The 24,637-nt window shown below is 51.9% G+C and overlaps 1 protein-coding gene across 4 annotated transcripts in view; it reads left to right on the top strand.

Moving 5' to 3' along the window:
• Positions 1-1,726: 1,726 nt before the first annotated feature.
• The window catches only part of SLC27A1 (solute carrier family 27 member 1), a 32,832-nt gene continuing 9,921 nt past the window's right edge, over positions 1,727-24,637 (top strand). The window contains exons 1-7 of one of the 4 annotated variants that reach the window (XM_042978534.1): positions 1,727-1,918; positions 3,384-3,551; positions 22,594-22,988; positions 23,115-23,276; positions 23,370-23,439; positions 23,783-23,874; positions 23,944-24,053. In XM_042978534.1, the coding sequence (XP_042834468.1) occupies positions 3,385-3,551; positions 22,594-22,988; positions 23,115-23,276; positions 23,370-23,439; positions 23,783-23,874; positions 23,944-24,053 (996 nt within the window). In that variant the 5' untranslated portion in view covers positions 1,727-1,918; position 3,384. Of the gene's footprint in view, positions 1,919-2,837; positions 2,952-3,257; positions 3,552-22,593; positions 22,989-23,114; positions 23,277-23,369; positions 23,440-23,782; positions 23,875-23,943; positions 24,054-24,637 lie in introns of those variants that run through there. The other 3 variants (XM_042978535.1, XM_042978537.1, XM_042978536.1) reach the window with 3 other exon arrangements.

Consider the following 24,637-nt stretch of genomic DNA (forward strand, 5'->3'; position numbering starts at 1 on the left):
GTTCTCCTCCTGGTGGGTGTCCAGCTGAAAGACAACCAAGCCAAGAGTGGGAAAAGGAAGGGTTTTATTTGCAACAAGTAGGGAGACCACTGAGTGCTTCTCCCAAAGCACTGTCCCCGCCCTCCCCCAGACAACAAAATTGGGGAAGTTTGAAACTAAGGGTACATGCATATTCATGAAGGGGCTTGGCAAAGGAGAGCGCTGTAGAGAAGTGGGGCAAAAGTCATCAATGTTTGAGTGTTCCAGGGGTTTAAACCCTGCAAAGATTCAAGAGTGTGGTGGGTCCATCTTTCCCTCTGAAACAGCAGAGGGAGTTTTTTTTTTTAACACCAATGTATTGTCTCTGATGTGGTGAGGTTCTCCCCTGGCCCGGGTAGTGGCTGTTTGTTTTTAATTCCTTTTGTTCCTTTAAAATCGTTAACTATGGAGGTCTTGTGATTTTAACAGATCCCAGGACATCAAAGTGGCTGGGGACCTAAAATGACTTCTCTTATGTTAAGAAAGTTACAGCTTGTCTTTCTTTTTCTTAATATCTTTATTTATGTTTGAGACAGAGAGAGACAGAGCATGAGCAGGGGAGAGGCAGAGAGAGAGGGAGACACAGAATCCGAAACAGGCTCCAGGCTCCGAGCTGTCAGCACAGAGCGTGATGCGGGGCTTGAACTCAGACTCTGAGATCATGACCTGAGCCAAAGTCGGACGCTCATCCGACTGAACCACCCAGGCATCCCAAAGCCTTGTCTTTCTTTTTTCGGGAACCTCTCGCCCTATTTGCCTACACCTACATCTGGAGTTCTGGCAGTTCTGGCCTGAAGAAAAAAGTTGGGTTTCCAGAGCCTTTTGGATTTGGGGATTTCAGCCTGAGGACCCATAAGAGTATCTCCAGGAGCTGTGGGCACACTTGGGAGAGATTGCTTGTCTGGGGCACTATTTAGTCAGGTCTCAGTAAACTTAAGATGGAGAAGAGGAGGAACAGGGAGAGGAAGAAAGAAGAAGAGGAGGGGGGAGGAGGGAAGCCGGGAGGGCAGGGGAGGAGGTAAGAGGAGGGGCAGGGAGGAGAGGGATAGAACAGAAGAGAAAGGGAAGGAAGTGGAGCGGGGGAGGAGCAAAGAAGGGGGAAAGTGGAGGAAAGGGGGAGGGGAGGAAGAAACCTGAAGAGGGAGATGAAGAGGAGTGAGAGGGAGGAAGTGGGGAATAATGAGCGAATCTGGGTGGAAGGAAGGAGGGGGAGGAGAAGTTTGAGGAAGGAGAAAAGGGGAAGAAGAGGGAGAGGAGGAAGCCCAAGCCTCCAGCCCACGTTTGTGAATGAATGAATGACTCCCAACTCTAGCTAGTGTGACAGCTCCAGTCCTCAGTTTCTTGGCCTGTAAAATGGGGTGATCACAATAGTGCTACCTGGCAGGATAAGAGTGCAGCTGTAGTTACCGGTCACTGCTGACTGCCGATCCCTGCCCAAGGAAGTAGCAGACCAGTGGCTGGCTCTGGGCCTGTCCGCCCGATCTGCCTCCTTGCCCCCCATTCCACCCACCCTGGGCAGCCGCAGGCACCAATGGTAGCACGTGGGAGGGGTGGGAGCCTGCCCAGCCCTGTCCTCCAAATGGCGCTGGAAGCCGGCCCTGGCCGCCTCCCAAGGAGAGCGCTGGGAAGGTCGGCCAAAGCCAAGGCAGAAAACAAGCAGGGGTGGGGTGGGCAGGGGGGCAGAGGAGGGGGAGCTTGGAGGGAGGGATCCAAGGCAGTGGCCTACATGGGCATAGCGCAGGCAGAGCAGGGCTCAGGAGTCTGCAGAAACAGAGGGTCTGGAGGACCCACCTTCTCGGGCTAGGTTTGGAGTTCTCTGTCTTGGCCTCATCGTCCCCGCCTGAGCTTCTGGGAACCCACGGGGATCCGGCCAAGACTGAGGGTCTGTGAGCCGCTCCAGGTCAGCCAGGGACCAGGGTGGTGGGCAGTCAGGCGGGCGCTAGCCCGTGCCTGATCAGGAGGAGGGCTTTTGGGTCTCTGGGTGGGCATTTAGGACCGGGAGGGTGTGGGGACCCTGGTGTGTGGATTTTGCCCTCCCTGGGCTCTTGGGGTGTTAAAGAGATTTAACTGACGAGATTTTGCGATATAGGTTTCGGATTAGTTGGGTCCTTGAAATGGATCATTAAGACAGATGGAGTTTAGAACCTTCTGAGGGTCCTAGGCTGTGAGTTTAGGACTCTTCGGGTCCCCGGAATGTGTATTTAAGACCCAAGAGGCTATGGTGCTTGGATATAGGACAAACTGGGGCAAGAATCCAGTACACACAGGCCCTGAGTGTGAACTGGGATTTTCTGGTGCCCGGGGTAGGAATCCGTGTGCCATCTAAAGCTCAACCCGAAGCCACGCCCCTAGGCTGCGGGAGCACGTGCTTTCTAAACGCCGCGCGGGGGCGGGCGGAGGGAGGGCAGTTTGGTTGTCTTGAAGACAGCTGCGGCCGTCTCTGGGCCGTTCTAGCCCCGGGGTCTCGTTGGCCGTCGTCTCTCTGGCCCGGGGCCTCTCTCTATGGTCGTGGCCTCCGGAAAGAGGCGGGCCTTGGCTAAGGGGCTGAGGAGCTCCGGCGCTGGACAAGTCGGAAGAGGGCCTTGGGGCGGGCCTGGGCTGGCTGGTGGGGAGGGGCCTAGGGCGCTAGGTGGGCCAGTGTGGGGCCCGGAGGGTGACGATTGGGGTAAAGCTCGAGGGAGGAGCCAGTGGCCCGGGGTGGAACCTGTGCCTGGGATAGGGAGCGGGCGAAGCCCGGGGCTAGGGGAGGGGCCTAGCGTGGAATGGGCGTGATATACATTTGTGGGCGGGACCAGATCGTTAACTGGGGGCGGGGCCAATGGGTGGCGGAGGAAGGGTAGAAGCGCGACTTCGGGGGAAAGCTCAGGACCTGTTGGCTGGACAGGCTTGGGAACGGGGAAGATCCTGTAACTGAAGACAACGGCTAGGTCAAGGCATGGGGAAGAGCTGGTCAAGTTACGGGGAAGGGACTGGGTCCGTGGTAGGGAAGAGGTGGAGCCCATGCTTGGAGCCAGGTCGTGAGGGTGGAGCTTGGGTTCAGAGTCCAGCCTCTAGGTCAAGAAGTGGGGCAGGGCTTGATAGTGACTGACGGAGGGGAAGAGCTGCGTCTGAGGGCGTGGCCTGTAATAATGATTGGCAAAGAAGCCTGAGGAGGGTTAGGAACCAGGAAGCCTGTATCCAACATGGGATGGGGGCGGGGCCCTGATCCAGGGGCGGAGCCTATCTAGGCAGGAGGGCGGGGCCCAACCCAAAGGCGGTGGCCTGGGCTCCCCGAAGAGGCGGAGCCGGGGCCGGGGGGCGGGGCCCGGTTGGCTGTGGGGCGGGGCCCCAGCGGCCCGCGGCCTCAGCGCTCTCCGCCTCCCCAGGATGCGGGCTCCGGGTGCAGGTTCGGCTTCCGTGGTCTCGCTGGTGCTGCTGTGGCTGCTGGGGCTTCCGTGGACCTGGAGCACAGCGGCGGCGCTCGGCGTGTACGTGGGCGGCGGCGGCTGGCGTTTCCTGCGTATCGTCTGCAAGACCGCGAGGCGGGACCTCTTGTGAGTGCATTCGGGGCCTGGTCCCCCGCCGGCTGCGCGTCCTGGGGGTGGTCAGAGGTGGAGGTTGCAGCGGCGGCGTTGGGGGGTCCTGAGGGCTTGGGGAGAGGGGTTTTGGATACTGGGGGCGAGGCTTAGGTGAGGGCGGGGTTAGGGGCGGGGCCGGCACCTGAAAGAGTGCCGGGTAGGGGGTCACTGAGGGGAGCTGCAGGGGACAGTTTGAGGGTCTCTGGAGGGAGATGAGTAGGTTTCAGGCTTCTAGGGGCTGCTCTGGAGACTTCAGGGGAATGGAAGGTAACTTGGAGATCTTTGGGGAAGCTGGTTGGGGTTCCAGAGAGCTGAGGCTGATTGGGAGGCCCTGGGTATTTGGGGGTCTCTGTGGAGACTTGGTGACTGTGACAGGCCTCTCGGGGCTCTTCAGGGATTCTGGTAGGTCCCTAGGGTCCCACAGTGGTGACCCAGTGGTCTCTGGGGGCTGCCAAGACACTTTGGGTTTACTTAGGGCTTTCTCGGGTGTGATGGATGAAGGGGCCTTTTGGGGTACCTGTAAGGGACTTTTAGGGTTCCTGAAGGGTGTGTGTCTCCACAGGACAATTTACCGGTTTCTCTGTGGCAGGAGCGCTCTTTGAGAGTTTGGAGTCTGTGCAGCATTTGGGGGGTTCAGGGTTTGTGGAGAGGTTGCTGTGTATTTCAAGACTTGTTTGGGGAATCTCTGGAGACTGTGATCTCACCCGAGGGGATTTTGGTGTCCTAGGCAGGTATCCCTGGAAGAAGGTCTCTGGGGTGTCTCTGAGGGGCTTGCTTGAAGAAGCTGTTGGGGGGGGTCTTCCTGGGTGGGGGGGAATAGGTGTCGTGGGGGATTCCCATCCGAGCAAATCTTGGTAACAGTCCCCACATGGGAATACCTGAGCACCTGCTGTGGCTGCGAGGCTGATCCTTTCAGGGAGGTGGGGGGACTGACCCATTAAGGGTGAAGAAACAGGCTCTGTGAGCAGCAGGGATGGTGTGCAGCTGGGGAAAGTTCCACTGCCAGTTGACTGGTTCTGAACCTTCCAGCACCCGTCCTTTCCTCTCCATGCACTGGTCCCTGCCTCTGCCTTGGTCTTTCTGACATGCACATCTGAGCATGCACTCTGTTCGCCTACCCTCCACGACCCCCCTCCTCTGCAGGAAAAAGACTCACCCTCCAGCTGGACACTGTGACCTATCCTGGGATCTGCCCACTCGCCACTCCCCACCTCTATCGTGTCATCTGGCCCTCATATCAACTTGCCTTGTCAGGCTCAGGATGTTCCCTCTGCCTGGCACACGCTGGACCGCCTCTTGCCTGGTGATGCCTTATGATGTTGCCTCCCTCGGGACCCTTTGCAGAATTTTCCTACTCAACACCTTCCCACGGTTCCTTGTTGCCCTTAGAATCGACACCACCTGAGGTTCCTGACTGTGTCCACAACGTCTTCTCCTTTCCTTTGTCACTCTTCCAGCTACACTGGCCTTGCTGTTCCTAAACATGCTCGGCCCCAGGGCCTTTGTACGTGCTGCACCCTCTGCCTGGATCACTCTTCCTTGCTATTCATTGTCATCATGCCATAGCTTAAATGTCATCTTAGAGAGCCCTCTCCTGACCCTGCGTCTCTGTACACTCTCCAACCTTGTTGCTCCTTGGCAGGATGGCCAATATTTGCTGAGTGCCCGCTCCATGCCAGGCACCATGCTAAACATGACTTCTTGAAGCCCTCCCAACAACCCTATGGTGTGGGTACTCTCTTGTCCCCACCTTACGGACGAGCAAACTGAGGCACAGCAAGGTTTGGTCGCTCGCCCAGGTCGGGGGGAGTAGTGGGGACAGGATTTGAACCCAGGCAGTGTGGCTCTAAAGCTTGACTTGTAACCGCTAGCGACATTCATCGTTTGTAATGATCTCGTGTGTCTGGTTTATTGCCTTTTCATTCTTGAGTCTCTTTCCCCCCACTAGACGGCGGGCCCTGTGGGGACACAATGGAGGCTGTGTTGGTCTTAGTGTCACTGTGGCCCTGGCCTCCACATGGGGTGGCACATCGCAGGAGCACAAGATATGTTTGCTGGCTGGCACGCCTTTCCCTACCCCCTTAGGCTCACACAGGCCCCAGCTCTGCCTCATTGAGCCAGAGTGTCTGTGCCCGGCTGTCCCCCCTGGGGATGGGGCAGGAGCTGGGTCTACTCGGAGGCAGCCTCCGAGATGGCCCAACTTCCTGGTCTTCACATTCTCCGATGATCCCCCCTGCTTTGAGAGCGGGCTGGATCTAGAGACTTGCTTCTAATGAACAGAATACAGCAAAAGAAATGGGCTGTTACCTCCGAGGTTTGTAATGTGCATGACTGTGGTGCTCTCTCAGATCATTCCCTCTGGAAAAAGCTGGCTGCTGTTATGCAAGGCAGTCCTGGGGAGAGGCCCACGTGACTGAACTTGGAAGTAGGCTCTCTCCCAGTGAAACCTTGAGATGACCTCAGCGCCAGCCAATACCTTGATTGCAGCCTCATAAGACACTCAAACCACACAGCTAAGCTATTCCTGGCTTCCTGACCTTCAGAAAATGTGTGATAATAAATGTTTCCAGCTGGTAATTTTGGAGGCAATTTGTCACACAGCAATAGCTAACTAACACAGCTTGTGTGGCCCTTTCCGTGGACCAGGCCTTGTGTTCTCACAGTCCTATAAAGAAGGAAGGGCGCCTGGGTGGCTCAGAAGGTTGAGTTTCCGACTCTTGGTTTCTACTCAGGTCATGATCTCGCAGTTCGTGGGATCAAGCCCCACGTCGGGCTCTGTATTGATAACTTAGAGCCTGCTTGGTATTCTCTCTCTCCACCTCCCCCTCTGCCCCTCCCACCTTCGCGCTCTTTCTTTCTCTCTCTCTCAAAAATAGATAATTAACTTAAAAAAGGGGGCGCCTGGGTGGCTCAGTGGGTTAAGTGTCCAACTCTTTTTTTTTTTTTTTTTAATTTATTGATTGATTTTGAGAGGGACAGAGATAGCATGAGTCGGGGAGGGGCAGAGAGAGAGAGACAAGAGACAGAGAATCCCCAGCAGGTTTCGCACCGTCAGCATGGAGCCCAGGGTGGTGCCCAAACCCACGAAACGGTGAGATCATGACCTGAACCCAAACCAAGAGCCAGATGTTCAACTGACTGAGCCACCCAGGTGCCCCTAAATGTCCGACTCTTGATCTCCGCTCAGGTCGTGATCTCATGGTTCATGGGTTTGAGCCCCATGTCTGGGCTGTGTGCTGACAGTGTGGATCCTGCTGGGGATTCTCTGTCTCTGTCTCTCTGCCCCTCTCCTGCTCACATTCTCTCACTGTCTCAAAATAAATAAATACAACCTTAAAAAAAAAAAAAAAGGGATGCCTACTAACCCCATTTACAGGCACGGAGAGACGAGGTCTCTTACCCGGGAATGCACAGGCAAGGAGGGCAGGGCACTGGAGTTCATGTTTTTAACCCCTGTGCTGTGGTGGGGGAGCTGCCTTTCGACCCAGGGTTCAGAAAACATGTAAGCACCCGACTCCAGCTCTCCCACCTCGTTCTGTATCCTGTATTCGCGGCGTGAAATCTGATCACATTTATTCTTGTTGGTTTCTTTCTGCCCGGGTGTCCTGGAGCTCAGGGTGAAAACATGAGGGGGCAGAAGGAACAGAAGGATGAGAAGAAGTCTCATTCAGGAAGGGCCCAGAGGCGCACAGTGGCTTCTTTGTCCCCAGGGTGGGGGTGGCTTGGGCTGCTGCCAGGCCGGGGCAGCCCAGGCATGTGGCTGGAGCTGAGCACTTGAGTCTCCTGTCTGCCCACGTGGGTGTACTCCGGAAAGGATGGGGGCGAGGGCAGGACGGGACAGGCGGTGAGAGCTGGGCCCGTCCCGAATGCTCATGTAACCTGATCGTGACCGGCTATAGCCTCAATTCCTGTTTCTTGCAGTATCACCGGTGGACGGGGTGGGGGGAGGGCCCTCCTTGCAGGGGCTGCTTCCTGTGGTTCCCAGCCTTGCTGAAGGTCCTTTCCCCATGGCTATAAAAATAATACCAGCTTCTGGGGTTCTTGGGGTGCTCTGTCAAGTTCACTCACGGGAAGCTCTCAGAGGAGAGCTGGGTACCCGGTCGGTACTCAGATGCGTTGGTGCTGGTTGCTGTCGGCTGGTGGGGGGAGGGGGGGCTTGGTGGCTGTGTAAGCGGATGGTTGGGAGCTTGATGGCCAGAGCCAGGGTGGACCTCAGCTCTGCCCCTTGCTGGCCCATGGAAAGTTGCCCTCTGAGTCCCAGTTCCTTTATCTGTAAAAATAGTCCTTATGTAATGTCTCTCCCTCAAGAAGCATGAATTGAACACCTCTTGTGTGCAGCATGGGCACATGTGGCGAATGCTTTATTAATGCTTTTTTGGCCTCAGGAGGAGCAGAGGGACCCTGGCGGGGTCCTGGTTCTGGGCTTCTGCCCTGACTTGCTGTGTGACCTCGGGCATGTTAGTGCACCTCTCTGAGCACCCGCCTCATCCCGTCATCTGTCACATGGGAATTTTAGGACTCTGCTTCAGAGGGTGGCCATAAAGTTCGCACAGCGCCCGGCACATAGTAGGTGCGCAATAAATGCCGAGGCTGCTCACCTCAGCTAGTCTACTTATTACCGAACGGGTGGGATATCAGGATCTGACCAGGGAGGGCGTCTTCTGTCTCTTTCCCAAGATATCAGACCTTCCTGCCGTCCGTGCCCACAGGTCCACATTCTCCGTCATATTTCTTAACTGGCACTTTCTTTCCATTTTTACTTGTAATTTTTACTTTTATGAAAGTCATGCAAGCTTCCAGATGAAAGATTCTCAGCCCTCTACCTCATAAAGCCACTGCAAACATTGAATCAACAAATACTGAGCTATCATTCCTAGAGGAAATACTGGGTTAGGTTTCTGCAAACCTCCTGTCACGACATTTTTATCAACCAATCAATACATGATCTTGTTTTATGTTTATTCTATTTAAAGACACCTCATTTTATAGAAGTTCTTTTTATTTATTTATTTTTTATTTTTTTTAATATAATTTAGTGGCTTCCATACAACACCTAGTGCTGATCCCAGTAAGTGCTCTCCTCAATGCCCATCTCTTTTTGTTTGCTTTGAAGTAAGCTCTGGGCCCAACGTGGGGCTTGAACTCATGATCCTGAGATCAAGAGTCACATGTGCTACTGACTGAGCCAGTCAGGCACCCCTATATTCCTTTTTTAAAAATATATATTCTTGGGGCGCCGGGGTGGCTCAGTAGGTTGAGCGGCCGACTTCGGCTCAGGTCATGATCTCACAGTTTGTGGGTTCGAGCCCCGTGTCGGGCTCTGTGCTGACAGCTCAGAGCCTGGAACCTGCTTCAGATTCTGTGTGTGTCTGTCTCTCTCTGCCCCTCCCCCACTCACACTCTACATCTCTCTCTCTCTCTCTCTCTCTCAAAAATAAGTAAAACATTAAAAAAATACATATATATATATTCTTGGGTCTCTTCGGTGGCTCAGTTGGTTAAGTGACCGACTTCGACTCAGGTCCCTATCTCGCGGTTCACAGGTTTGAGCCCCACGTCGGGCTCTGTGCTGACAGCTCGGAGTCTGCAGCCTGCTTCAGATTCTGTGTTTCCCTCTCTCTCTGCCCCTCCCCCACTCGCACTCTGTCTCTCTCTCAAAAATAAACATTAAAAAGAGATATATATATGTATATATATACATGTATATATATACATATATGTATATTCCTGATTCATTACCAGTGGACTGATGGCCAACAGCATTATAACTCATGCCTGAGCAAAACTTATCTAAGTAAGGCACATCTCAGCCTTCTTGCACTTAGGAACACTAGATAGCGCTTTAACATTATTCCTGGGAGCCATTTTAAGCTTCAAAATCACCAAAGAAAGGACAAAAATGCAAAAAAAAAAAAAAAAAAAAAAAAAGTGGCACTGAATAGACTTCCAAAAAGATGCTTATTTACAATATGAGCTGAAACAAAAAGGCAGAGTGCTGTCTTGTTGAACTAACCTGGGAATGTGCACACTGGCAGCACGTTTTTGTTTTTTTTTGCCACTCTGTGTGCGTCCTCAAATGGTTGTGAAAGAAATATGAACATTGATTTTTGGGGATACAAATAAATTTTAGTGAGCAGGCAAATTTGCAGTTAAGAAATCTGTGAGTAATGAGGATTGACTATTGTAATTTGGCCAGGTAAGTAATCAGTATTTACATTGTTTTGATGGCAACAGTGTTCTTAGTTGAGCCACTAGTGTACTATGATCATTTTTTTAATTTCTTAACCTTTATGTGTTTTTTTGGGGGGTTATTACTTGCCTTTGTATTTGTTAGTTTTCTTTGCATTCATCTATACTTCAAGACCAAATGACAGTTGTGTCTGTCTTCTCTCACGACTTTTATAGCGTAAGATGGGCTTTCAGTTTCCCCTTTTTTGGAGAAGTCTCTCTTCTAGCCTCCAATTTGTCCAGGCTGGGCTACTGACTTTTTGCACCTGGTGAATAGCCGTCATTCCAATCTTGATTCTAGCCACCTTCCTAAGGATTGGCATTACGTCTGTCTTGGGTTAGATGCACTGTTTCCTGGGTCCCTGGTGGTTTTCTTCTTTGGTTTACTCCTTTGATTTGTTGGAGCACCTTCTTATTGGCTTTGGGAGATATGTGGTTGAGAAGTTAATTTTTTGAGACCCTTTATGTATGAAAACATTTTTATTTCCACCCTCACACTTGATTGATGGTCTCGGTTTAAACTTCTAGGTTGGAAATAATTTTCCTTCAGTATTGAAGGCATTTCTTCTCACATAATTATTGTTGAGAAGTCTGAAACCCTCCTAATTCCTGATCTTTTATAGTGATCTGTTTTTCTTTCTGGAAGTTTGTGGGATCTTTTCAAGATGGTGAGCTATTTCCATCCATTGTATGGTCTGTTGTTTAGCTTCATGGCAAGGAAGTTTTCTTAAATGGTACTGATGATTTACTCACCTGTATTTCTTTTGTTCTTCTTGGAACACCTGTTATTTAGTACCTGGAACAGCATTTGGCTTGATAATTATTTGTTGAATAAATATTATGTTGGATATTCTGGGCTGGTTCTCTAATTTTTTTTTTTTAATTTGCCATCTCCATCTTTTTATCCTACTTTCTATGATAGTTCTTCAAATACACCTTCTAATCTTTCTGTTAATATTTGACTTATGCCTACAAGTTTAAAATTTATTATGATCATTATTTGTTTAAATTCATAGACTTTATTTTTAATTTTTTATAGACTTCATTTTTTTATTATCAGTTTTAAGTTTACAGAAAAATTGATCACAGAGTACGTAGAGTTCCCATATATCCCCTTCCCATTCCCCACAGTTTCCCTATTATTAAGATCTTGTGTGGGGCGCCTGGGTGGCTCAGTCGGTTAAGTGGCCGACTTCGGCTCAGGTCATGATCTCGAGGTCCGTGAGTTCGAGCCCCGCGTCGGGCTCTGTGCTGACAGCTCAGAGCCTGGAGCCTGTTTCAGATTCTGTGTCTCCCTCTCTCTGACCCTCCCCCGCTCATGCTCTGTCTCTCTCTGTCTCAAAAATAAATAAACGTTAAGAAAAAAAAAGATCTTGTGTTAGTGTAGTATACCTGTTACAATTGATGAACCAATATTGATACATTTTTATTTTTCCTTATTTATTTTTTAAAATTTAAATCCAAGTTAGTTAATATACAGTGTAATAATGGTTTCAGGAATAGAATTCAGTGATTCATCACTTACATATAACACCCAGTGTACATCTTATCAAGTGTCCTCCTTAATGCCCCTCGTCCATTTATTTATTTATTTATTTTAATTTTTTTTTAACGTTTATTTATTTTTGAGACAGAGAGAGACAGAGCATGAATGCGGGAGGGGCAGAGAGAGAGGGAGACACAGAATCGGAAGCAGGCTCCAGGCTCTGAGCCATCAGCCCAGAGCCTGACGCGGGGCTCGAACTCACCGACCGTGAGATCCTGACCTGAGCTGAAGTCGGACGCTTAACCGACTGAGCCACGCAGGCGCCCCACCCCTCGTCCATTTAGCCAATCCCCTCACCCACCACCCCACCAACAACCCTCAGTTTGTTCTCTTATTGTTTGTCTCCCTCTCTGTTTTTGTATTATTTTTGCTTCCATTTTCTGATGTTCAGCTGTTTTGTATCTTAAATTCCACATATGAGTGACATCATATGATATTTGTCTTTCTCTGGCTGACTTATTTCGCTTAGCATAATACACTCTAGTTCCATCTACGTTATTGCAAATGGCAAGATTTCATTCTTTTTGATCACCAAGTAATATTCCATATGTGTGTATGTATATATATATATATACATATATATTTGTATATATTTACATATATAAAGATGTGTATATGTTTATATATATAAAAACACATTACGTATGTTTATATATATATGTTTATATATGTACGTATATATATGTACACATATAAACATATATGTATTTACATATATATATTTATGTGTGTGTGTGTGTATATGTATATATATATATATATATATATACATATACACACACACACACACACACACACACCCCACATCTTCTTTATCTATTCATCAGTTGATGGACATTTGGGCTCTTTCCATGATTTGGCTATTGTGAATAGTGCTGCTATAAACATGGGGGTGCATGTGCCCCTTTGAATCTGCACTCCTGTATCCTTTGGATAAATATCTAGTAGTGCAATTGCTGGGTCATATGGTAGTTCTATTTTTAGTTTTTTGAGGAACCTCCATACCGTTTTCCAGAGTGGCTGCACCAGCTTGCATTCCCACCAACAATGCAAAAGAGATCCTCTTTCTCCGCATCCTCACCAACACCTGTTGTTGCCTGAGTTGTTAATGTGAGCCATTCTGACAGGTGTGAGGTGGTATCTCATTGTGGTTTTGATTTGTATTTCCCTGATGATGGGTGATGTTGAACATTTTTTCATGCGTCTGTTGGCCATCTGGTGTCTTCTTTGGAAAAGTGTCTATTCATGTCTTTTGCCCATTTCTTCACTGGGTTATTTGTTTTTTGGGTGTTGAGTTTGATAAATTCTTTGTAGATTTTGGACACTAACCCTTTATCTGATAATGTCTTTTGCAAATATCTTCTCCCATTCCGTCTGTTGCCTTTTAGTTTTGCTGATTGTTTCCTTCGCTGTGCAGAGGCTTTTTATCTTAATGAGGGCCCAATAGCTCATTTTTGCTTTTGGTTCCCTTGCCTCTGGAGACATGTCAAGTAAGAAGTTGCTGCGGCCGAGGTCAAAGAGGTCTTTGCCTGCTTTCGCCTCTAGGGTTTTGATAGTTTCCTATCTTATGTTTAGTCTTTCATCCATTTTGAGTTTATTTTTGTGTGTGGTGTAAGAAAGTGGTCCAGGTTCATTGTTCTGCATGTTGCTGTCTTTTTCCCCAACACCATTTGCTGAAGAGACTGTCTTTTTTCCATTGGATATTCTTTCCTGCTTCGTCAAAGATTAGTTGGCCATACGTTTGTGGGTCCATTTCTGGGTTCTCTGTTCTGTTCCATTGATCTAGGTGTCTGTTTTTGTGCCAGGACCATACTGTCTTGATGATTACAGCTTTGTAATACAGCTTGAAGTCCTGAATTGTGATGCCTCCAGCTTTGATTTTCTTCTTCAGGATTGTTTTGGCTATTCAGAGTCTTTCTGGCTCCATACAAATTTTAGGGTTGTTTACTCTAGCTCTGTGAAGGATGTTGGTGTTATTGTGATAGGGTTTGCATTGCATATGCTTTGAATTGTATTGACATTTTAACAATATTTGTTGTTACAATCCATGAGCATGGAATGTTTTTTCCGTGAATTCTTCAATTTCTTTTGTAAGCTTTCTATAGTTTTCAGTATATCCTCAACAAGATACTAGCCAACCGGATCCAAAAATACATTGAAAGAATTATTCACCATGATCAAGTGGGATTTATTCCTGGGCTGCAAGGGTGGTTCAATATCTGCAAATCAATCAATATGATACATCACATTAGTAAAAGAGAAGATAAGAACCATATGATCCTCTCTATAGATGCAGAGAAAGCATTTGACAAAATACAGCATCCTTTCTTGATAAAACACCCTCAAGAAAGTAGGGATAGAAGGATCATACCTCAAGATTATTAAAGGCCATATATGAAAGACTCACAGCTAATGTCATGCTCGATGGCAAAAAACTGAGAGCTTTCCGCCTAAGATCAGGAACACGACAAGGGGGTCCACTCTCCCCAGTGTTGTTCAACATAGTGTTGGAAGCCCTAGCTTCAGCAGTCAGACAACACAAAGAAATAAAATGTATCCAAATCAGCAAGGAGTACTCTATGGGGAAAACCCAAAGACTCCACCAAAACACTGCTAGAACTGACACATGAATTTGCAAAGTCACAGGATATAAATCAGTGCACAAAAATCTGTTGCATTTCTAGACACCAATAAGGAAGCAGCAGAAAGAGAAATCAAGGAACTGATCCCCTTTACAATTGCACCAAAACCCATAAAATACCTAGGAATAAACCTGAGCAAAGAGATGAAAAATGTATACCCTGAAAACTATAGAAACCTTTTGATACGTTTTTATTAACTAAAGCTCTTTTTTTCCCTTAGGGTTTACTCTGTGTGCTGTGCATTCTGTGGTGCCCTCACATTGCAATTTTCCAGGATTTTTTTTTTCATTCCCTAAAGCTTTTTTTTTTTTTATAATTTTTTTTTTAATGTTTATTTATTATTGAGAGACAGAGAGACACAGAGAGTGAACAGGGGACGGGTAGAGAGAGGGGAGACACAGAATCTGAAATAGGCTCCAGGCTCTGAGCTGTCAGCACAGAGCCCGACGCGGGGCTCGAACTCACGGACCGCGAGATCATGACCTGAGCCGAAGTCGGACACTTAACCGACTGAGCCACCCAGGCGCCCCTGAAAGCTTTTAAATAGCATCTCATTCTTGTTTCATGCATGCATGTTTTCTTACATCTCCCAGAATATCATTGACTTTATTAGTTTTGTTTTCTCTTTGCACAATCTCTATTTCCTCAAAAATTTTCTTTTTTATTTTATTTTTTTGAAATCTTTTTAACATTTATTTATTTATTTTCGAGAGAGAGAGACGGAGCACAAGCAGGGGAGGGGCAGAGAGAGGAGGGAGACACAGAATCCGAAGCAGGCTCCAGGCTCTGAGCTGTCAGCACAGGGCCCGACGTGGGGCTCGAACCCATGAACCATGAGATCATGGCCTGAGCCAAAATCAATCGCTCAACGAACTGAGCCACTCAGGCGCCCCTTTGTTTCCTTTAGTTTCCGTCATCCCTAGTAGAGGAAATCCCCAGGGGTCCGATAATCCTTAGTTGTAAATCTGGTTAGAAGCTCTCGGCATGGGCCTATGGGGGGGGTGTCTTTTCAACTGCGAGCTTCATGATGGGGTCACCCGGCCAAGGGTGCTTTGCGGGAAACCATGCAGAGGAGACGAAGGTTGGGGGCTCATCATGGAATACGGTACAGACACTCCCTGGCTTCCAGTGGTTTGACTTACAATTTTTTGACTTAACGACGATGCAAACGTGATGTGCATTCGGTAGAAGCTGTACTTTGAATGTGGAATTTGGATCTTTTTCCCAGACTCCTGACAGGCAGTATGAGACTCTGTCCTGATCCTGGCCACCAGCAGTGAGCTGCCGCTCCCAGACAGCCGCACGATCACGAGGGTAAACGACCCGTACAGGCATTCTGTACCCATTCAGCCCTTCTGTTTTTCACTTTCAGTACGGTATTCAGTTAATTATGTGAGATATTCAACACTTTATTAAATAGGCTTTGTAGGGGCTCCTGGGTGGCTCAGTTGGGTAAGCGTCCAACTTCGGCTCAGGTCGTGATCTCGCGGTTCGTGGGTTCGAGCCCCGCGTCGGGCTCTGTGCTGACAGCTCGGAGCCCGGAGCCTGCTTCGGATTCTGTGCCTCCCTCTCTCCCTCTGCCCCTCCCTCCCTCTGTGTGTCTCTCTCCTTCAAAAATAAATATCAGAAAAAATATTTTTTGAGAAAATAGGCTTTGTGTTCGATTATTTTGCCCAACTGTGAGCTAATGTAAGTGTTTTGAGCACGTTTAAGGTAGGCCAGGCTCAGCTATAATGTTTATTGGGTTAGATGTATTAAATGCATTTTTGACTTATGGTATTTTCAACTTACGTTGCGTTTTTTGGGGTGTAACCCCACTGTAAGTCCAGGAAGATCTGTCTTATTGTTAAAATTTTTTTTTTTCAACTTTTTTTTTTTTTTTTTTTTTTGGGACAGAGAGAGACAGAGCATGAATGGGGGAGGGGCAGAGAGAGAGGGAGACACAGAATCGGAAACAGGCTCCAGGCTCCGAGCCATCAGCCCAGAGCCTGATGCGGGGCTCGAACTCACGGACCGCGAGATCGTGACCTGGTTGAAGTCGGACGCTTAACCGACTGCGCCACCCAGGCGCCCCCAGGAAGATCTGTCTTATTGACTACAGTCCCCTGTTGTACGTTACATCCCTGTGACTGATCTTATGTAGGGGCTTGCTTCCCAGACAGATTTCTACCCATTTCGCGCTGGAGTCCAGGATTCGGCTTTCTCCCACCTCCAAGGACCCCTGCCTTTCCCATTTTCCTAGTCTTTGTGTTCACACTTTTAAAAAATCCCTTGACTGGGGCACCCGGTTGGCTCAGTCGGTTAGGCATCTGACTTTGGCTCAGGTCATGATCTCACGGTTTGAGTTTGAGCCCCCCTTCTCTCTCCCTCTCTCTCCCCCTGTCTCCCCCTCTCTCTACCCCTCATGGGACTCTCCCTCTCTCTCTGTCTGTCCCTCGCTCACTTGTGCCCTCTCTCTCTCTCAAAAAATTAATGAAAAGAAAAAAATCCCTTTACTGGCTATTTTGGGGGGAAACAGGGAAATTCAACGATCAGTCAGTGTCTGGGTGTTTGACCTGCCTGCTGCCTTTGCGTGAAATCACCTGTGACTTTTCTCACCTTGTGGCTCCTTCCTCATCCACCTGCGTCGGGGCCCCACAGCCTTCCGTTGTAAGGATCGGCCATTGGGCATCGAACCCCTCCTATACTACAGATCGTTTGGGCTCTTTTCTGTCTTCTGCTCATTGGAAGCTACAAATGAATAACAGTATCATTTCCCCCAGGTGACTTTAACCTGCCAAGATCAATCTTCTAATTAGTGGAACGATCCAGAACCATGGAGAAAGTCCTGTTGCCGTGCAGTCTCCTCCCACTCTCTGCTTTGCTCACTCCTCTCTAGCCTGCTGGCCTTGTCCTTCCCACCTCCAGGCCTTTGCACTCACGGTACCCTCCACCTGGAATGCTTTCCCCCTACCGGCCGCGCTTTACCCACTGCTGGCTCCTTCCCGTTCTTTATTTTTTATCATTTTTTAATTGTTTAAAGTTTATTTATTTATTTTGAAAGAGAGAGCACACAGGGGAAGGGCAGAGAGAGAGAATCCCAAGCAGTCTTCGCGACGTCAGCGCAGAGCCTGACACGGGGCTAGAACCCACGAACCGTGAGATCATGCCCTGAGCCAAAACCAAGAGGCCCAACTGAATGAGTCATCCAGGCGCCCCTCCTTCCCATTCTTTAAAATGTAGCACAAATGTCACTTCCTCAAAGTGGTCTCCCCCCCCCCCCCCCCCCCCCCCCCCGCCCTTCCTGTGGATAAAGCTTTTGATCACATCATCCTGTTTCCTTTTTAGGAAACTTAGCATAAAACTATCATTGGATTGGGGCACTTGGGAGGCTCAGTTGGTTGAGTGTCCACTCTTGATTTCCGCTCCAGTCATCTCACGGTTCGTGAGTTTGAGCCCCGCGTCGGGCTCTGTGCTGACAGCGCGAAGTCCGCTTGGGATCCTCTCTCTCTGCCCCTCCCCCCTGCTCTCTCTCAAAAATAAATAACAAAACAGTAAAAACAAACTATCATCGGTTTTCTTCGCTTTTTCCTCGGTTATTAGTTCCCTTCCCCTCCTTAGATTGTAAACCCCATTTGGACAGTGATCACGCCTACTTTAGTCACCTGGGTGTCCCTGTCCCTGTCGTGATGTCCAGCACGTGGTGGTGCTCCGTGGAGGTATGGTGCACGAGTGGATCAGCCCCTCCAGGGAGCTAAACTCTCGAAGGAGGTTTTTGGCTGCGAGTAGCGCGAATCTCAACTAGGAGTGGCATTGGCAGTAAAGAACAGTTACAACCACATGTAACGTGGAGTTTTGACACGAGATGGCTTGAGGTTGGTCAGTTCCCAGTGCAGCATGTTGTCATTGACCCGGGTTCCTTCGGTCTTTATGCTCTGCCATACTTGCTGCAAAGGCTTGGCATCTCCAGCCGGGTACCCTCATACTCTCATGCTGCCTGCTGTGGTTCCAGCCATCACATGCCAGTGACAGCTTCTCTGGGTAGAGGAAAGGGAACATGGGACTGCCATGTCCCATGGTGCAGGGATTGTGGGAAAGGGGCTGATGTGTTGCAGGGAGGTGTATGGGCTGGGCAGTGTTGGAGTTCAAGGAGCCAAGGGGGTCAGCAGACAGAGCCAGACTTCCAGGGCTTTGAACACTGAGCAGAGGAGTATCCCGCGCAAAGACCCTGCAAAGACCCTTTTTCCACATGTTCTGGGGGCCAGGAATTGGGTCTATCTTTTGAGGACCACCATTCACCCCATTATGCAGGGAGTGGGGCCTGGCCCAGAGCAGACCCAGGAAACCACGAAGAGCTGATTAGGGCACGGGTCCCATTGTGTGCTGGTGGGGGCCAGGCCGGGCTGGTGAGATGGTCAGATTCTGGCCACTGTCATTTGTTCCATCCATCCCCAAGGACCTCCTGGGAGCCACACCCCATCTGGGCTTGGGGGGACACCATGTTCACTGTGACCTGCTGTGAACGTGCCAGATACTTCTCCCATCCTCTGGAGCCCACAGCCTAGTGAGGGAAAAGAATAACCGAGAAGGAAATGATGAAACATCAGACAGTGACCAGAAGGATCGAACACGTAGGGGCGAGGCAGGGATAGCGAGGGACTCCTTGAACCAGGGTGGTTAGGGCACCCCGCACAAGTGGGCAGATGAGAGGGGCCAGTCTTGCCATGACCTGGGGAGAGGAAGAGCACTTAGGTAGAAGAATACTTACAAAGCCCAGAGGCGGGCTCTCTCTGGGCAGAGTAACAATGGATCCCTTCTGGTTCAGCCCTTCTTCTTGGTTGGGCACTTAACACACTTCACACCCAATAGGCTGAGAATTGCTGCTCTGGGCCCCACTTCCTGCTTGTAAGTAAGGCAGTGGCAGGACTGGCACTTTGTTGAGCTGGATGGAGAACACCTTGGAGGTTGTTGGATTCAGTCTCCTGATATTCCAAGTAAGGAAACTGAGGCCTGCAGAGAGGGCAGCGTCCGCCCAGGCCCCACTGGTAGGCGGTGGAACAGGATTTGAACTAAGGCCATGAACTCCAGGCCGCTTTTTCCTCCCTCTGGGCTGCGCTTCTGAGGGCTCCAGATATCGCACGACTTGTGACTAGGTCACTCCAGTCTCTGCCTCTGTCTCCCCATGTCTCCTCCCCTGTGTTTGTGTGTTCTCTCTTAAAAAGACACCTGGGGGCGCCTGGGTGGCTCAGTTGGTTGAGCATCCAACTCTTGGTTTCGGCTCAGGTCCCGATCTCACAGTTTCATGGGTTTGAGCCCCACGTCGGGCTCTGTGCTGACAGTATGGAGCCTGCTTGGGATTCTCCCTCCCTCTGTCCCTCCCCTGCTCGCGCTGTCTCTGTCTCTCTCAAAATAAATAAACTTTATTATTTATTTATTTATTAAAATTAAAAAAAATATTTATTTGCTTTTTGAGGGAGAGAGAGAGGGTGCGAGAAAGCGTGAGTAGGGGAGGGGCAGAGAGAGAGGAAGACACCGGAGCCGAAGCAGGCTCCAGGCTCGAAGCTGGAGCCACGGGGCTTGAACCCACAAACTGCAAGAACCAAGGGGTGCTTGGGTGGCTCAGTCGGTTGAGCGTCCGGCTTCAGCTCAGGTCACGATCTCGGGCTCTGTGCTGATAGCTCAGAGCCTAGAGCCTGCGTGGGATCCTGTTTCTCCCTCTCCCTCTCTCTCTGCCCCTCCCCCACTCACGCTCTGTCTCTGCCTCTCTCAAAAAGTAAATAAACATTAAAAAAAAAATTGTTTTTAGGCATTAAAAAAAAAGACACCTGTCATTGGATTTAGGTCCCACTGGGGAGCCAGGATGACCTCATCTCAGACTTCCCTTAATTACATCTGCAAACACCCTACTTCCAAAGAAGGTCACGGTCTGAGGTTTCCGGTGGACACGAATTTTGGGGGATGCTCTTCAAACAAGTACAGTTGTGCGCAGGCAAAAGAGGCAGGGCTGCATTTGAGTCCGCCCACAGGATATACCAGCATCGTCCTTACGTTCCAGGTCCTGTGCTTCCTCCCGGAACCGTATCCCTGGACACAACAGACAGACAAACTGGGTGCTCGCTCTCGTAGAAATTAACAAAAAGTTCAGGAAATCGGTAAAGGAAGAGGACGGGTTTAGATTGTGATGACCGCTCCGAAGGAGTGAAACAGGGCCTGGGAGTGTATCAGTTACCCGTCAGTTCCATGGCTGTGTAACAAATTACCCCAGAACCTAGAGGTTTAAGACAATGATCAGTATCTTTGCCTGTGACTTCTGTGGGTCAGGAATTCAGATGTCGCCAAGATGTCACCATCTTATCTGCTCTGCTGTGTCTGGAGCCTCAGGTGGAAGATTCAGGATCCGGGGCCAGAATTACCCAAAGCTCTGTTCACTCAGACATGTTGTTAGAACCCCTATACGTGGCCTCTCCATGTGGTCTTGGCTTCCTTTCCTTACAACTCAGCGCTGGGTTCCGAGGTCCAGCGTCCAGAAAGAGTGTGAGAACATCTGCGTGCCTGGAGGAGAGGTGCTGTCTCTGAGCCCCAGTCTCGGAAATCACACAGCATGACTATTGCCCCATTCTCTTCATTAGAAGCGAGTCCCTGAGTCTGCCCACTCCTGAGGGGTGGGGAAAATAGGACCTGACCTGCCTTTTGAAGGGACGACTGTCAAAGAATTTGCAAGCGTGTTTTCAAACAGCTATATAGTGATCCACGCTGGGCAGGGCTGGGAGACCTCTCCAGGCGGGGGACATTGGAGCTGAGAGGTAAAGGATGTGTAGGAACCCTGATGGGGGTGGGGGTGGGGGTGGGGGCTCTGGGGCAGAATGTTTCAACAGTGGGAACCGCACGGGCAAAGGTCCTGGAGAACGTTCCCATCTCCCCACAAGATGACTCCTGCCCCTTTGCCATCAGTATCCCTGGCCACCCCAGCCCCCGTCCCCTTCCTCCACTGATCGGACTTCTCACACCTGATCCCGATCAGCTTCGCCTGTGCAAAGTAGGTGCTCAGGTCTGGGGCCCTGAAGAAATCTGGGCCTCTGCACTGGTCGCCAGGGAGGGGCGGGATGCTGGGCTCCAGGGTCAGGGGCTTGAAAGCAGTCCTTCAACCTCTGTTTACTGAGCACCTACTATGCGCCAGGCTCCTGATCAGATGCAGGTGTCGCTTCCCCTGGTTACCTCCCCTGGTGACGTGGTGGCCATCCTCCTTGAGTGCCGGCCTGAGTTCGCGGGGCTGTGGCTGGGCCTGGCCAAGGCGGGCGTGGAAGCCGCACTGCTCGATGTTAACCTGCGGCGGGAACAGGGGCTTCGATGAGCAGGGCTCTCCGATTAGGGGTGTTCATCTACATGGAGGCCGTCGTCACCCTGAGAGTAACAGGGCGGGCACCCGGAGGGAACCGGTTGGGGAGCAGCCTCCTCACCGCTGTCCCTATGCCTGCGCCTCTTCTCAGTGCGGCCTTGCCCTGAGACCGTGCTCACGTGTGGCGGCCTCTCCTCTCACCGAAGATCTTGCCAGGCTCAGGCTGGCTGCTCTCGTGGGCGGTGGGGTTCAGGCCCGGCCCGGGAGCTCCAGACGCCTCTCTCTCCCTCCAAGACTGTCCTGTGGGATTGCTTGTGGCAGGCTCACTGCGCTCCAGGAGAGTGGGGCCTTGATCTGTCTTGGTCCAGGCAGGGGGCATAGCCCATGCAAAGGCCCTGGGGTGGGAGCATGCCAGGTGGTGTCTTCAGGAAAACAGCAAGAAGGGCCCTGTGGCTGGAGTGAGTGAGCAAGGGGTAGGAAAAGGAGAAGGAGCGGAAGGAAGATGGTGGGGGAGAAGGGTTAGGTCTGGGTTACCGCTGGGTCTGTCTCGCCCATCGTGGACCTGGCACCCAATAGGTGCTCATCATTTGGGAGGTGAGTGGAAGAATCTGCCTCTGTGTTGGCCGCTACCTCGAGTTCCAGGTTGGGAGACACGAACACAGTCCGGCCTCTGTGTATGGACCTAGTACGTACCGGGCATGCGGCCGGTGCAGATGTGACTTCCCCGGGGGGCTCACGACCCAGGGGTGGGGGGAACAGACCCATGACCGAGTGGCTCTGCACAGGGGCTTTGGTGGGGGAGCACAGAGGATGGGGAGGTTTCCCAAGGTGAACAAGAGAGCATTCCCTGAGCCCAGCCGGTGTCTGCCCCAGCCTGGCCCCGTTTGGGGGACTCTACGCTTTGATGGGGAAGCAGTGGGCACAGTGCAGGGGCCGAGCCCCGGAAGGCTTCCTGGAGGAGATGACGAGGACCCCAGGCTCGGGTGGGTGGAGCATGAGGAGTCCAGGCTGCATGCAGGTGCTCGTGGGGACTGCGGGAGGCTCCGGACGTCCCAGAAGAGAGAAACAAGGACGGTCTGCGGTACTTGGTCAGTCAACAGCCCTTCTCACGCTCTCAGTCCCCCCGAGAGACCCAGCAACCAAAGCGTCCTTATCGAAGCCTCGCCGTCCTTGGAGGTGCAGGGACCTTTCCCTCTGCTTTCTCCAGATGGAGATTGAGGCTTGGAGAGGTCTCCTGGAGGCCGGGCGGGGCACCCGGTGACGCCTCTCCTCCCTTCCCCCTCCCAGCGGCCTCTCTGTGCTGATGCGCGTGCGCCTGGAGCTGCGGCGGCACCAGCGTGCCCGCCACACCATCCCACGGATCTTCCAGGTGGTGGCACAGAGGCAGCCTGATCGCCTGGCGCTGGTGGACGCGGGCAGCGGCGTGTGCTGGACCTTTGCGCAGCTGGACGCCTACTCCAATGCCGTGGCCAACCTCTTCTGCCGGCTGGGCTTCACTCCAGGTGACGTGGTGGCCATCCTCCTGGAGGGCCGGCCCGAGTTCGTGGGGCTGTGGCTGGGCCTGGCCAAGGCGGGCGTGGAAGCCGCGCTGCTCAATGTGAACCTGCGGCGGGAGCCCCTGGCCTTCTGCCTGGGCACCTCGGGTGCCAAGGCCCTCATCTTCGGAGGGGAGCTGGCAGCAGGTGAGGCCGGGCGCAGCTGGCATCTTGGGGGGGGGGGGGCCTGGGGCCTTCCGGGGGGCGGGGAGCGGCGAGATGGCGTGTACATCCCAGGCCGCCCTTGACCGTGACGTCTGTTCTGGGCTGCAGCGGTGGCCGAGGTGAGCGGACAGCTGGGGAAGAGTCTGCTCAAGTTCTGCTCTGGAGAACTGGGGCCTGAGGGCATCCTGCCGGACGCCCGACTCCTGGACCCGTTGCTGAAGGAGGCCTCCACCGCCCCCCTGGCACAGCCCCCTGACAAGGGAATGGATGGTGAGGCTAGCACGGGACACCCGCCTTCCGCCGCCAGTGCCCCCCGCCCCCCACCCCCTCCTCCTCAGACCCCAACACATGCGTCTCCTGCAGATCGACTCTTCTACATCTACACGTCGGGGACCACGGGGCTGCCCAAGGCCGCTATTGTAGTGCACAGCAGGTGAGGGGGGCCCGTGGGCATCACCCCAGCTTTGGAGGGTGACTCCCGGTCGCCTCTACGGCCGACCCCTTCTCTCCGCTCTTGTTGGGATCTTGGGGACATTTCTGTCTTCACCCCCGGGGAAGACGCACGGCCCATCTCAGGACACTGCCGCTCCGTCCGCGGGAGGGTCTCAAATCCTAAACCAGACCCCCCCCCCCCCCCCCCCCCCCCCGCTGTGAGCTGGGCTGGCTCTGCCTGGGTCCCTGCTGTGTCCCCTCCCCCGCCACAGATTCCCCCCCACTCCCATACCTTGGAGGACATAAGCCCCAGCCCCTGCACTCCCTGCCCCCACCCCCCGCAGGTACTACCGCATCGCAGCCTTCGGCCACTACGCCTACAGCATGCAGGTGGCAGACGTGCTCTATGACTGCCTGCCCCTGTACCACACAGCAGGTACTGTGGGCAGGCCGGGCGGGGGCGGGGCCGGGACTGGGGACCCCTCACCGAGCCCGCCCTCTGCAGGCAACATCATGGGCGTGGGGCAGTGTCTCCTCTACGGGCTAACGGTGGTCCTCCGCAAGAAGTTCTCAGCCAGCCGCTTCTGGGATGACTGCGTCAAGTACAACTGCACGGTCAGGCCCCGCCCCTCCCGCACGCTGCCCCGCCCTCCACCTGCAGGTCCTCCGCTGTAGGGCAGCCACTCCCCCGACCCCCTGTTCTCCAGGGCCCCGGAGGGGGACAGGAAGGTGGCACGTGCTTCTTGGGCACGTGCTCCGTGTCAGCCCCAGGCTAACCTTACTTCGACATGGAAACTTCATGGAATCTTAGGACTGCTTGAGAGTGGGCAGAGGCATCGCAGAGGCCATTTTGCAGGTGGGGAAATTGAGGCGTGTAACGCATCTGGAATTGGGGCCAGGCTGCCTGAGTTTAACGCGCCGCCCTGGGCCCCAGCAGCCTTCCCTGCTGGTGGCTGCAGGAAATGAGGCCTGTGGGTGCAGTCACCGCCCTGCTCTGGTTAAGGCCACAAGGTGTGGGGCTCAGGTGGGGTGAGAACGTCCACAGTCCTGTAGAAAATGAGGGGGGGGGGCGCTAGGACCCGGTCCTTCCTCTCTTCTCCCCTCCACGGTGAGAGGAAACCAGGCTGCGGATTTCAGTGTCCTGATGAGGATAGAAATACAGGTGCTATCACCTGCCTCCAGGAAGAAGGGGTGAGGAG

The sequence above is a fragment of the Panthera tigris genome, chromosome A2 (genome assembly GCF_018350195.1).
Source record: "Panthera tigris isolate Pti1 chromosome A2, P.tigris_Pti1_mat1.1, whole genome shotgun sequence".
Classification (NCBI taxonomy): Eukaryota; Metazoa; Chordata; class Mammalia; order Carnivora; family Felidae; genus Panthera; species Panthera tigris.